The 13,065-nt window shown below is 37.0% G+C and overlaps 1 protein-coding gene across 3 annotated transcripts in view; it reads right to left on the bottom strand.

Annotated features, from left to right (window-relative positions):
* Positions 1 to 13,065, bottom strand: part of ZFR (zinc finger RNA binding protein) — an 84,172-nt gene that overhangs the window by 50,461 nt on the left and 20,646 nt on the right. For 2 of the 3 annotated variants that reach the window (XM_027980136.2, XM_027980138.2), the window contains exons 3-6: positions 8,981 to 9,004; positions 7,242 to 7,524; positions 5,487 to 5,631; positions 2,250 to 2,468 (exon numbers count right to left, since the gene is read on the bottom strand). In XM_027980136.2, coding sequence (XP_027835937.1) covers positions 2,250 to 2,468; positions 5,487 to 5,631; positions 7,242 to 7,524; positions 8,981 to 9,004 — 671 coding nt within the window. The remainder of the gene's footprint in view (positions 1 to 2,249; positions 2,469 to 5,486; positions 5,632 to 7,241; positions 7,525 to 8,980; positions 9,005 to 13,065) is intronic. The other variant, XM_027980137.2, reaches the window with a different exon arrangement.

The following is a 13,065-nucleotide window of genomic DNA, read 5'->3' as shown; positions in this document are numbered from 1 at the left end:
CCATTTACTTCTCCAGGCAATCTTTCCAACTCAAGGACTGAACCCGAGTCTCTTGCATTGCAGGTGGATTCTTTACTGTTAAGCCACCAGGGAAGCCCCAGGGATTATTCTACATCAAAGGAAAATGAAACTAATAACCAAATACAACCTATAATCCCTGACTGGATCCTGAATTTAAGACAAAGTACAAATACATCAATTATGGAGAAAGTCCAGCCATAAAAGACATTTGTGGACAACTGAAGAAAATTTATTAGATACTATCCATGTCCAATTTCTTATCTGCATTTTGTTATATAAAAGAATGCTCCTATTTTTAGGAAATACATGTGGAAGAATTCTAGGCAAGGCACCAAGTCATCGACAACTTAGAAAACAAGGAAACATTGCTAAATCATTTGAAAATGTGTTTAAACAGAGGAAAGTTAAGCAAACGTAACAAAATAATATTTGGTGAATCTACGTAAATGTTGTATGGGCATGTGTTGTCTTTTTTTTTTTTCCACTTTTCTGCAAAAGGAAAATTTTCTAAAATTGGGGAAAAAACATGAACCAGGGAATGGTGTATCTCTATACTTAGGGCATTCACAACAAGGAAAGCAGTTTACACTGTAGTACATATAAGACAAAATTCACTTTTTATAAAGAAACCATTATGTTTATATATGCATAATCCCATGGAAGAAAGTATAGAAAGACATGCACTAAAAAGTTAATGGTAATTAGTGTCTAGGGATAGATGCCTAGTAATTTAATTTTTCCTCCTTTTTAAGTCAATAGCTTTGAGTTTTAAAATGATACATCACTTACATATGAAAGCAGTAAACATGAATAATTAATTATCTTCATGCTGTGTAAGGTATATTTAAGCAACTGAGAAAGACAAAGGCTGAGAGAGGCAGAAAGAAAAAGGGAAGAATAGATGCAAGGGAAAAACAAGGAATAGGAAAGGATAATATCACATTCCTTATTTATTAAAGCTGATGTGCGTTTTTTTCCTTAAGTGTCTAAATAGATTTCACTCAAATAACTCCATTTACAGTTATAACCAGTTAACCAGAGAAAGGCAGAAAAGTTGTATCTGTTCAATCATGAGTAACAAATCAAAGAATAATATCTCCTTATGTCAGTTCATTTCCACACGGCTGTCTTAATTAACTTACAAATCTGTCCCCATTGCTCCCTTTCTTGAGCTCTCTTTGGCATCCTGTCTGCCCACAAGATAAAGACAAGACAACACAGCAGACCATACAAGGCTTTCCACACTGACATTTCCAGCCTCAATTTCCTGTTATCCTGTGTATCCTGTATTTCAGCCACAATGAACTCTTGATCCCAAACATATCATGCCTGACTAATTTGTATCCCTAACATCATGCACAGAGTTCGACATAGAGTAAGAGATTAAAAATAATCTTTGAGAAATAAAAAAAGTTTAAAAATTCAGCGGCTACTTCTAACACCTCAACTACCAAAAAACATCAAGATATGAAAAATGAAATTACCTATGCCACCTTAAATCCTCCATGAACAAGACAGCATACTAAGGAATAAGTAAAATGCAAAACCAACAACAAACTATACATTAGTACATCACTAAGTGTCTCCAAAAAAGCCATGTGTGACTTTAAGCACTCTAATACTACAACGTACCTCAGTGGAAAATTAGGAAGTACAGTGGGCACAGCAAGGTTTTAGTAATTATTCTTGGCCAGGAAAAATATGTGATTACTAACGAAAATAAATCTACTCTGTTCTTCCAAAAGATGTGTTATATAACCATCATCTATGGATGTTTATAAAGGCCCCCAATATTTTCAAATTACTTATTCCTGATAGTAAATATGAAGATATAACTCCTTGTGAGCTGGAAAAACAATGTAAATATGTCAGTGGTACCTCCTGAAGTTAACCTTGAACTTTCAAATTCATTTGGAAAAGTCAGACAGGAAATGACCCTGTAGAATACTGGATGTTATTTTCTCTGACTGCAATGCTAGGCCCAAGGTTTTAAAAGCCCAGAGGGCATTTTTACATTCTGCTAAAATTTCCTGGCATTAAAAAAAAAACAACCATACATCATAAGAGTATGGTTCATCTGCCACACTATGTACAAATATTTGTATTAACACCTATCAATTAATTCAATTCTTGCTTTACTGGGAGTAAAATCATCCCACAGAAAACCGAGATAGTTTCTTAGTGAGTTTAATTCGCTTACTCATTTAAACACACTTTATCAGTCTTACCAGAATAAGTAACTGCCGTGGTACTATAAGTAGCACTCTGGGTATAGGATGGCACCACAGTAGCTGCAGCTGCTACTGGCTGTACGGTGGAGGATACAGGATAAATGGAGAAAGTAGTGGTAGCTGGACTTGGTGTGGCTGGTTTTATGGCTGTCACTTGTCGAGTTTGCTGGGCTTGTGTATACTGAGTTGCACCTTGGCTATAACCTGCTTTTGGGGCTAAATTGGGAAAGAGACATAAGAAAATTAGAAAGGTGAACCAGTATAGTTACTGTACCAATATCCTAGAAAAAACAAACATAAACATCATTAACTGGAAATTTTATGCTAGCAATTTCTCCTTGATAAAAGGAGTAAAATTCTTATTACCAACTTCATAAAGTACAACATCTATATAAATTACTATTCTTCCCGAGATGCTTTCTAAATATTTCCAAAATGACATTTGGTCGAGATTTGCCACTAATTGAAATACCAGTACTACTTAAACCATGTCATTAACAAATAGTTTTAAGGAAAGAATGTGTGTGTGTGTGTGTATTTAGGCTACTCAGTATACTTGAGAGTTATGCTTAATACTGGGAACAAAACAGAGTGTGCCTCAAAGTATAATTTAAGTCACAGTAAAATTTTCAATGCTTGATTATATGGAACTTGTTCAAATACCATTTAAAAGAAGTTTACTGATTTGTCCATAGTAAACTTCAAGCTAATTACAACCCACAAGGAGCTACTTAATTCTTCAAATGTCAATAGCTCGAGTGCAGCTGTTCTTACACGGCTATCATTAATGTCTCGCCTGAACTTTCTGCTGTCTTTGAACACATTACAACCAGTGTATACCTGGGGTACAGTGTTAAAGAATTTGCCTGCTAACGCAGGAGACTCAAGTTTGATCCCTGGGTAGGGAAGATCCCCTGCAGTAGGCAATGGCAACCCACTCCAGTATTCTTGCCTGGAAAATTCCATGGACAGAAGAACCTGGCGGGTGGGCTACAGTCCATGGGGTCACAAAGAGTCGGATATGACTGAGCGCACACACACTTATTTGAATACCTTAAGAATCTTATGAGATTTACCATCGCTAAATTAATAATTAATCCCTCATTAAGGATCACTAAAGCATACAAATGTAATTTTCTGAGAAAGGCCCAAATATATCAGGGACCAAACTCATTTATGCTCAGTTAAGTAAATGTACTTTAAATAAACAGCACTTAACAGTTTATAAAACTTTTTCTACACATAGTATGAACTCTGATCCACATAACATACAGATGTGTACAACATTTTACAAGAAAACTCTGATGTCCAAGAGCTAAATCATTTTAAAAAGTCACATGGTCATGTCACATTTTAAACTATACCATGGTAATCTGACTCAAGATTAATTCAGTACTCTTCAGCATAATCCATCAAACCTTGGTAATTAATCAAGAAGTTTATTAAAGCTCATTGTACCCACAAATCATTAGAAAGGAGACTATAAGAAAAGTCAGGATCATTATAATTCAAAGTACTTTTAACCCACTTTCTAAGGGACTCATAAAATCAATCCTAGATCTAAAACTAACCTAGAAAGAGCTGAGTCAACTACCCCATTCACAAATAAGAGAAGAGATGAAATGAGGTAAAAAATCACTTGCCCATGATACTGGTAACACCAGGGCTAGAAACCAATTCTACTCTTTCCTAATTCAAGGCTCTACCCGCACTCTCATGGTCCTTCAAAAATAAACGAGTCGCCTACTTTTCAGGCTGTATACTGTCATTCCGTTTATTTAACTTATATGCAGAGTATGTCATGTGAAATGATGGGCTGCATGAAGCTGGAATCAAGACTGCCGGGAGAAAAATAAATAAACTCAGATATGAGGATGACACCACCCTTATGGCAGAAAGTGAAGAACTAAAAGAGTCTCTTGATGAAAGTGAAAAAGGAGAGTGAAAAACCTGGCTTAAAACTCAACATTAAAAAAGCTAAGATCACGGCATCCAGTCGCATCATTTTAGGGCAAATAGATAGGGAAACAAATGGAAACAGTAACAGACTTTATTTTCTTGGGCTCCAAAATCACTGCAGATGGTGACTGCACCCATGAAATTAGAAGATGCTCGCTCCTTGGATGAAAAGCTATGACCAACATAGCATATTAAAAAGCAGAGTCATTACTTTGCTGGCAAAGGTCCATCTAGTCAAAGCTATGGTTTTTCCAGTCGTCTTGTATGGATGTGAGAGTTGGACTATAAAGAAAGCTGAGTGCTGAAGAATTGATGCTTTTGAACTGTGGTGTTGGAGAAGTCTCTTGAGAGTCCCTTGGACTGCAAGGAGATCAAACCAGTCAATACTAAAGGAAATCAGTCCTGAATACTCATTGGAAGGACTGATGCTGAAGCTTCAATACTCTGGCCACCTGATGTGAAGAAATGACTCCTTGGAAAAGACCCTGATGCTGGGAAAGATTGAAGGCAGGAGGAGAAGGGGATGACAAAGGATGAGATGGTTGGATGGCATCACTGACTCGATGGACATGAGTTTGAGCAGGCTCTGGGAGTTGGTGATGGACAGGGAAGCCTGGCATGCTGCAGTCCATGGGGTCATAAAGAGTTGCACACCACTGAGCAAGTGAACTAACTTTTCAGAACTCAAGACAGCTTTGGTCTTAAAGGTGCTCAGTTAAATTTCTATGAAAAAAAAATCCATCTTTTAAAGACTACAGATATGTAGGCTTTGCAAACAAAACAGTTTCTGCATTCAAACCGTTAATATATATTGTACTATCAGTGGCTGATAACAAAACCAACTGTCATTACAGATCAGAGAAAGATGAATTAAAAATATGGATCCACAAAATGGGAACCACCATCAGGGCCTCCACTTATTACAAAGGAAGGTATGTCTGGGCATTTCTGGGCCAAAAGCAGGCAGCCAGAAGTTACTGCCACAACTTCTTTTATACCACTTATTTCAGCAGAAAAGAACTGTAAGCTGAAGACCAGACATTAAATACACTTCCAAGAGAGAAGGATATGATTATGAACTGCCTTCAGAGCCTTCTCTCTTTGGGACTCAAAGGCATTTTTATACAGAAAACAGGACATGGCTAGAACCTGCCTCTCAAGGTAATATAACACAACAAGTTTAGATGGATTCAAAAGCCTATCTTCATTGAATAACACCTTGAATAATATGTTTCAACAGTGTACAATGGAAGGGTGGTATGTTAATAAACTCACCTGTCTGATAGTAGGTCTCAGCAACAGAAGGCTGAGGCTGGGCGGCGGCAGCTACAGCAGCAGCAGTTGCTGTTGGTTGTTGGTAGTACTGCTTACTATCATAAGCTACAGCAGGAGCTGTGGATCTTACATATGAGTACGAATCCTAAAGAAAGAGAATGAAAGAAAATCTTGCTATCAGTGAAGTGGCAGAGGAAAAAACCTCATCTTTGCCACATTAAAAATCCAATAAAGGAAAAAAAAAATTCAATAAAGGAAAACAGAAACCTAAATATGTATGAATATAAACTGAAGACTCAAATTCAATACAAAGGGGATTCATTTGGGACTTCATTAAATAAGATCAAATCATTTTAAGCAGCATGCTTAACTTTTACAGTAGAAAAAATCATCAAAACATTTAAAAATAAACATTACCTAAAAATTAATTTTATTTAAAACATGAATGGTGGATCTGCCTTAAAGATGGCATCCAGAGTAAAGAACACCTGGGTGTTCTAAGATTTGTGACTGTTTCAGCTTTCTTTTTGTTCATCCTTATTTACCACTATTTATTAACATAATGATGAGTAAGAGCTTCCAGGTGGAGGGAAGGTAAACAGAGGTTCTAAGAGAAAAGACTATTAATTACAAATCTCAAAAGCAATGAAGATCAAGATGAGCTGGTTGAATTCTAGCACTGTATATAGTGAGGAGGGCTTGGGAGGCACACAGGTAGAAAGACTGAAGAAGTAGGCAGGACCCAGAAAATGATGGGCTTCATACACCCTATTAAAAATAATAAAATTTATTATATTCTGTCTATGGACGTAAGGAAAACAATCACACGTCAAAGTAAATCTGAGTTTAGAAACCTGCTAAATATTAATAGCAAATGCTAATAATGCTGATCCATATGTCAATTTCTTGGATAACAAAATAAATCCCTTTATTTTAGAAAGAATATTAAAAAATCAGAAGCCCCAAAGTTTAAAAACTAGATCTTCAAAGTAAACAAACAAAAAATGGGTTAAAAGAATTAGCACCAAATTTATTAATTAAGCAAGTTGTAATTTAGTGCCATAAGAGACATAAAGAGACCATATTTTTATGAAGAGAATTAAGAGCTTTATGTTCCCATAAACCTAACAAGAAGCAATTAGATGACTTAAGGGCAGGATCAATTTCTGTTATAAAGAAACAGTATCTCGAGGGGAAGAAGTACACATAGGCAATAGAATTTCCACAGTGTTTCAGGAGGACATCATGTAGTTTGCTTTGTTTACTGGCATTCCAGCATGTGGGTTCCCACACCAGAGGCTAAACCCAAGCTCCCTGCAGTGGAAGTGCCAGGTAACCACTGGACTGACAGGGAAGTCCTAACACTATGTAATCTGTTTGTCCCACACAGCTGAAGCTCATGGTTCTCAAAACAGACATAGGGGTGTCCCAAGTGGATAAATAATGCCACAGTACCAACAAGGGGCAGAAGACCTTATATGTCTTAATTCTTCTCAAAACCCTTGTTAAATTAAAATATTTAGCCAGTAATTTTTTTTTTAATTAAAGCAAACATATATAGAGAGTGAAGTGAAATGGACTGGGGGATTAATAATATAAAACTCACTGCAAGGAAGCTTAACCTCTGGAGTATGCCCCTGGATTACCTAGGAACACACACTCACTTTTCTCTATCATTAGAGGTATATTTTGCAAGACTCAAGTGTGAAAAGCGAACCTGTATGTTAAGGCTAATGAAAGCAGAAGCTTTCTTACCTGGTAGTTCTGTGTAGTAGCTGGGGGTGGTGGTGGAGGTGCTTCTTGTTGCCTCTGTGTATAACCATAGTCAGTTGCTGTGTGTGCAGTGGGGTAACCTCCATAAGCAGCAGCTGTTGCAGCAGCTGCAACAGCTACTGGAGCAGGCCTGGCAACTGCAACTGTGGCGGCTGCTGGTGCATAGGCAGCAGTAACTGTGTGAGCAGCTACTGGAGCCTGATGGACAGTGTAGCTAGCAACGGTGGTTGGATGAGAGTAGGCTACACCCGAAGCTGGCTGCTGGCTATATTGTGGAGTAGAAGAATAAACAAAATACAATTTAATTTTTAAAATTTAGGAATTCAATCAACTTAAAAGCACATTTCCCAGTAATTTAATCATGGACTACAAAAGAACAAGTATGAACTTAATAAACCACCTAACCAAATACCCTATTTGTTACTGTTGCATAATTTTCATCCCTTAATCTGAATAAATTAAGACAGTCACCCTTATTGTTTCAGATCAAAAGATCATTATCACAAAGCAGGGAGGACAAACTGAGATAAGAAGCAGTATTAGGAAGAAAAACTGATCAAATTAGGAGCTTAAAAAAGTATTTGCTGTATGTAAAGTTCTTTATTATGTTCTATAGTTTTAAAATATTGTATTCTAGCTCCAATTAAGGAAAACATTTAAGGTAGAAATTGTTACCGACATGACTTAAGAAATACTTCTGCTGCTCTAAGGCAGTGGTTCTCAACTAGGGGAGACTATGCTCTCCTATAGATACCTGGTCATGTCTGGAGATATTTTTGATGATCAAACTGCAGAGGAGAAGGTGGTAATGTGTGCTACTCATATTTAGTGGGTAGAGGTCAGTGATGCTGTTATATATCCTATAAAGGGCAGCTATCCACAACAAAGAATTATCCAAAGAATGCCAACAGTGCTGAGGTTGAGAAATCCTCTAGAGTACAGATTTTACAATGCAGTATCTATTTTTTAGATACATTTTCCAGGTTACAGGCAGCAATCATTATACACATTTCTTTCTCTCTTAAAAATGTAGCGCATGCTGCAAAAGGAGACCTAAGTCAGATGTTTTGCAATCATAACCATTTAGACCTCAAAGAGACAAAACCATTTTCCGAAACTCTGAATCAAATGAATCTTCAGGTAAAGTTCTTAAAGTAACATTTACTTTAATTTTTAATTTGAGAGCCTATGTCACATAAAACAAGGCCCACAGATGCTAGCATATAAAAACGTTTTTGTTGTTTTAGGTTCTCTGTTAAGTAATACATTCACAATCACACCTGCTAAAGCTCTATTACCAAGGCAGAAATGCCTTCTTAAAAAAAGGATAGCCCCAACAGTTATTTACCTGACAGGTTTTAGTTGACCATACATTTTAACACGACTCAAAAGTTAAGTACTGCTAAGGAAAAAAAATACCTGACATAGCTGAAGCTGCACTAATAAACTAGTGTGCCTGATTCATGGGTTACAGTACAGGATATTCTTCACTGGTATGCACAATACCAAAAAAATATGGCATAGAATTAAAATCTGGGGCCATCATATTTTAACTGTATTATGGAAGACACTGACAACTAGAATGTATTCAAAAGGAATCAGTATGAAGTTTATAAGTATGGGTATTATTTTACATAAAAAGTAGAGGACCTGGGGACATTCAGTCTAGAAAAGGTGACCTTGGAAGATATGATAGCTGCCTTCTAATAGAAGAGACTTACTCCATGCTGCTCCAGAGAACAGAACTAGAACCAATGGATGGAAGGGTGGCAGATTTCAGCCCAATATGAAAAAGAAAAAAAAACAAAAACTTAGAACAGAGTCCAAAGAAACTCTTATAATTTCTATTTGGATGAGGTTTTCCACATTTTGACACTAAAAATTAGCTAACATTTTCTACATATATGCCAATTATAAGACAGGAAAAAGGAAGTTTAAACTGCAATAGTGGGAAATTAGATGGGCATTGACATTTTCTATGGATAATTCCACATTGTTAAGAAAAATTCCAGTTACGTATAGTTCTTCAAAATTCCTAGAACCGAGAAAGAGAATCATGTTTAAAATATAAATGCACCAGTTCTGTGGAACTTGTGATTAACATTTACTGGTAAGATTTCGCACATACAGGCTATACGGATACATAAAAATCCAGAGAGTCTTGAAATCCTATACTGTTTCCATTCATCCCACTGCTCTTCATCGAGCATCTATTCACATTTTATGCTCCCCAAAATGTGTCCTATAGGACAAAAAGCAAAAGTTGGAGTAGAATAGAAATATCAAGTATGCTAGGCAGGCAATTTGATGCATACTGCCTCTGATCTTTAGAAGTCCACACAGCTTGGGGATGGATGACCTTGTGCTCTGGTTTATGCCTATTGCCCCACATATTTATTAATAGTATTCTCACTCAACTATGTCTCAATGTGAACAATAAATTTTATAGTCACCCTTCCCAGCAGCCATATAAAAAAGATGCCAGTGCATTTAGCAATTACCATATATTTACATCCTTAACTAATCTAACTTGCTCTCTACAACCAGGTCCCTAACCATCATCTGGACTGGAACCACAGCCTCCAACAAAGCATCATGAAGGATGATGATCCACTCTCAGTTCCCAGGGAGTCAAGGGCTAGGGCAGCTGACAGCAGTTAAGAATAAGGATTCTCTGATGTGTTATCTTAGATCCATCTGGGAAATTCTCTTTCAATTTCAAATACCTTTAGAAAAACGGTCTTTTACATGACACAGATGACCACACTGGACTATACTAATGCAATTAAATATCAAGCAGCTAAGTCTAAACAATTAATTTTTAAGAATTCAGGTCAAGTTCAAATTAGTTTATGTAAAATTAGTCTTAAGTTGAAACAGTTCAAATCAAGGTTTTTGCCTAGTCTCGAGTGTTAGAATAAAAGGTAAGTTATACCTCTATATAAAATTTAAGACTTAACCATCTTTATGGAGAAGAAAATGGCAAACGACTCCAATATTCTTGCCTGGCAAATCCCAAGGACAGAGGAGCCTGGTGGGCTACAGTCCATGAGGTCGCAAAAAGTCAGACACAACTGAGCACACATGCACAACTGTCCTTAAGTTGTTTCTTAAATAGGGAACTCCCTGGCAGTCCAGTGGTTAGGACTCTGAACTCTCACTGCCAATGGCCCCAGTTCAGTCCCTGCTTGGGAACTAAAATCCCACAAGTCATGTGCTCCCCCCTACCAATCTTAAATAAACCAGGACATAAAATAAAAACCCACATCCTGTGCCACAGAAATAATCTGTAAAATGAGATTTTCATTTACTAAACAACTAGGAGAGCAGAAGCTTTTATTTAGATGATAATATCCTTTGTGAATAAATCAAATCAGTTTCAGTCAGTTTTAAAGTGCAACAAACTAAAAAAAGCAAATTATGAAACAAACACAGGAAATCAACATGGGTAAGAAAGCTTAAGAAATAATCAGACATAAAATAGGAATGGTATTTCTCTTGGGGGGGGCGCATTTAGGATATTATTGATATTAAAGAGTAAAAAAATGTTTCAGATTCCTGAACTGTTTACCTTCAGCTTAAGAACTGAAGCTAAAGATGTTCAAACTACCTACCACACAACTGCACTCATTTCACATGCAAGGTAATGCTCAAAATTCTTCAAGCTAGACTTCAATAGCATGTGAACCAAGAACTTGCAGATGTATAAGCTGGATTGAGAAAAGGCAGAGAAACCAAAGATCAAATTGCCAACATTCGCTGAATCATAGGGAAAGCAAGAGAATTTCAGAAAAGTATCTACTTCTGCTTCATTGACTATGCTAAAGCCTTTGACTGTGTGGATCACAATGAACTGTGGTAAATTCTTAAAGAGTTGGGAATACCAGACCACATTACCTGTCTCCCAAGAAACCTGTCTGCAGACTGGGAAGCAACAGTTAGAACCAGACATGGAACATGGACTGGTTCAAAATTGGGAAAGGAGTACATCAAGTTTGTATACTGTTACCCTGCTTATTTAACTTCTATGCAGAGTACACCATGCAAAATGCTGGGCTCAATGAAGTAGAAGCTGGAATCAAGAAGAGTGCTGGGAGAAACAGCAACTACATCAGAAACGCAGCCCATACTGCCCTAATGGCAGAAAGCAAAGAGTAACTAAATAGACTCTTGATTGATGAAGGTGAAAAAGGAGAGTGAAAAGCTGGCTTAAAACTCATCATTCAGAAAACTAAGATCATGGTATCTGGTCCTAACACTTCATAGCAAATAGATGGAGAAAAAGTGGAAACAATGGCAGATTTTATTTTCTTGGGCTCCAAAATCATTCTGGATTGTGACTGTAGCAATGAAATTAAGATGCTTGCCCTTGGAAGGAAAGCTATGACAAACCTAGACAGCATATTAAAAAGCAAAGGCATCACTTTGCTGACAAAGGTCCATATAGTCAAAGCTATGATCTTTCCAGTAGTCATGTACAAATGTGAGAGTTGGACCGTAAAGAAGGCTAAGTGACAAAAAATTATGCTTTCAAATTGTGGTGCTGGAGAAGACAACGAGAGTTACTTGAACAGCAAAAGTTACTTGAACCAGTCAATCCTAAAGGAAATCACCTCTGAATATTCATTGGAAGGACTGATGCTGCTGAAGCTCTAATACTTTGGCCACCTGATGCGAAGAGCCGACTCACTGGAAAAGACCCTGATGCTGGATAAGGTTGAGGGCAGAAGGAAAAGGGGGTGACAGAGGAAGAGATGGTTGGATGGCATCATCAACTCAATGGACATGAGTCTGAGTAAACTCCTGGAGATAGTGAAGGCCTGGTGTGCTGCAGTCCATGGGGTCACAAAGAATCAGACACGTCTTAGCAACTGAAAACCAACAAAGCTGAAAGTGAAGACAGTTAGAAGCCTTATCAAAATAAACAGCCAGCCAAAATGACTAGATATTACTACAAACTGAAAAAGAAACAAGAATGATTCCATGGGAAATGGATAACTCAAAGCAACAGGTAAGAATTTTCAAAATCTCCAATTTGTATCTATAAAATAAGAACTTTACACTTGTTAGAAGATAAAAGGGAAGGACATTAACAAGATAAAGAAAATGATTAAAGAGAAAGGATAAATATAGCAGGTCTTAAACTCTAACAAGAAGGAATTCTAGAGAAAAGAAAAAAAGCAGATGGAAGAAATTAAGAAATAAAATTTTCCCACTCTTGAAGGGAGGAATGTGTTTTCAAATTCAGAGGTCTACAGAGTGCAGAACAGAAAGAAAGGACAACGCTGACATTTAGCTTTTCATAACACCTCAAGACAAAGAGAAAAAAAAATCCTTTAACTCTCCAGACACAAACAAAACAGGTTACCTACACACAACTAAATGAAAATCAGACTTATTTTTAACACTAGTGGCTGGAAGACAATATGGTAATGTCTTGAAAATTCAAGGGAAAATGGTTATCAATGTGGAATTCTGCACCCAGCTAAACTATTAACACAGAATATAGATTCTGACATTTAAGGTCTGAAGTTTACCTCCTATATGCCTTTTCTTAGGAAGCTACATGAAAATGTACTTCACCAAAAAATAAAACAAGAAAAATACCATGGAATTCCACAAACAGTGGATTCAAACGGGCAGAGTGATAAAAGCCCAGGTCAGCAGTAATACAAAGGCCCAGATGAGACCGCAATCAAAGGAAGGACAGAAGCCTCCAGGAGAAAGATGTTCAGGAAAACAGATGACTGGACAATAGACAGCAGATCAGGAGCCTGGGGAAATCTCATGATATAATCAAGGCACC

The sequence above is a fragment of the Ovis aries genome, chromosome 16, assembly GCF_016772045.2.
Source record: "Ovis aries strain OAR_USU_Benz2616 breed Rambouillet chromosome 16, ARS-UI_Ramb_v3.0, whole genome shotgun sequence".
NCBI lineage: Eukaryota > Metazoa > Chordata > Mammalia > Artiodactyla > Bovidae > Ovis > Ovis aries.
The sequence above is the reverse complement of the archived record's forward strand: the minus strand, read 5'-3'. Positions and strand labels throughout refer to the sequence as shown.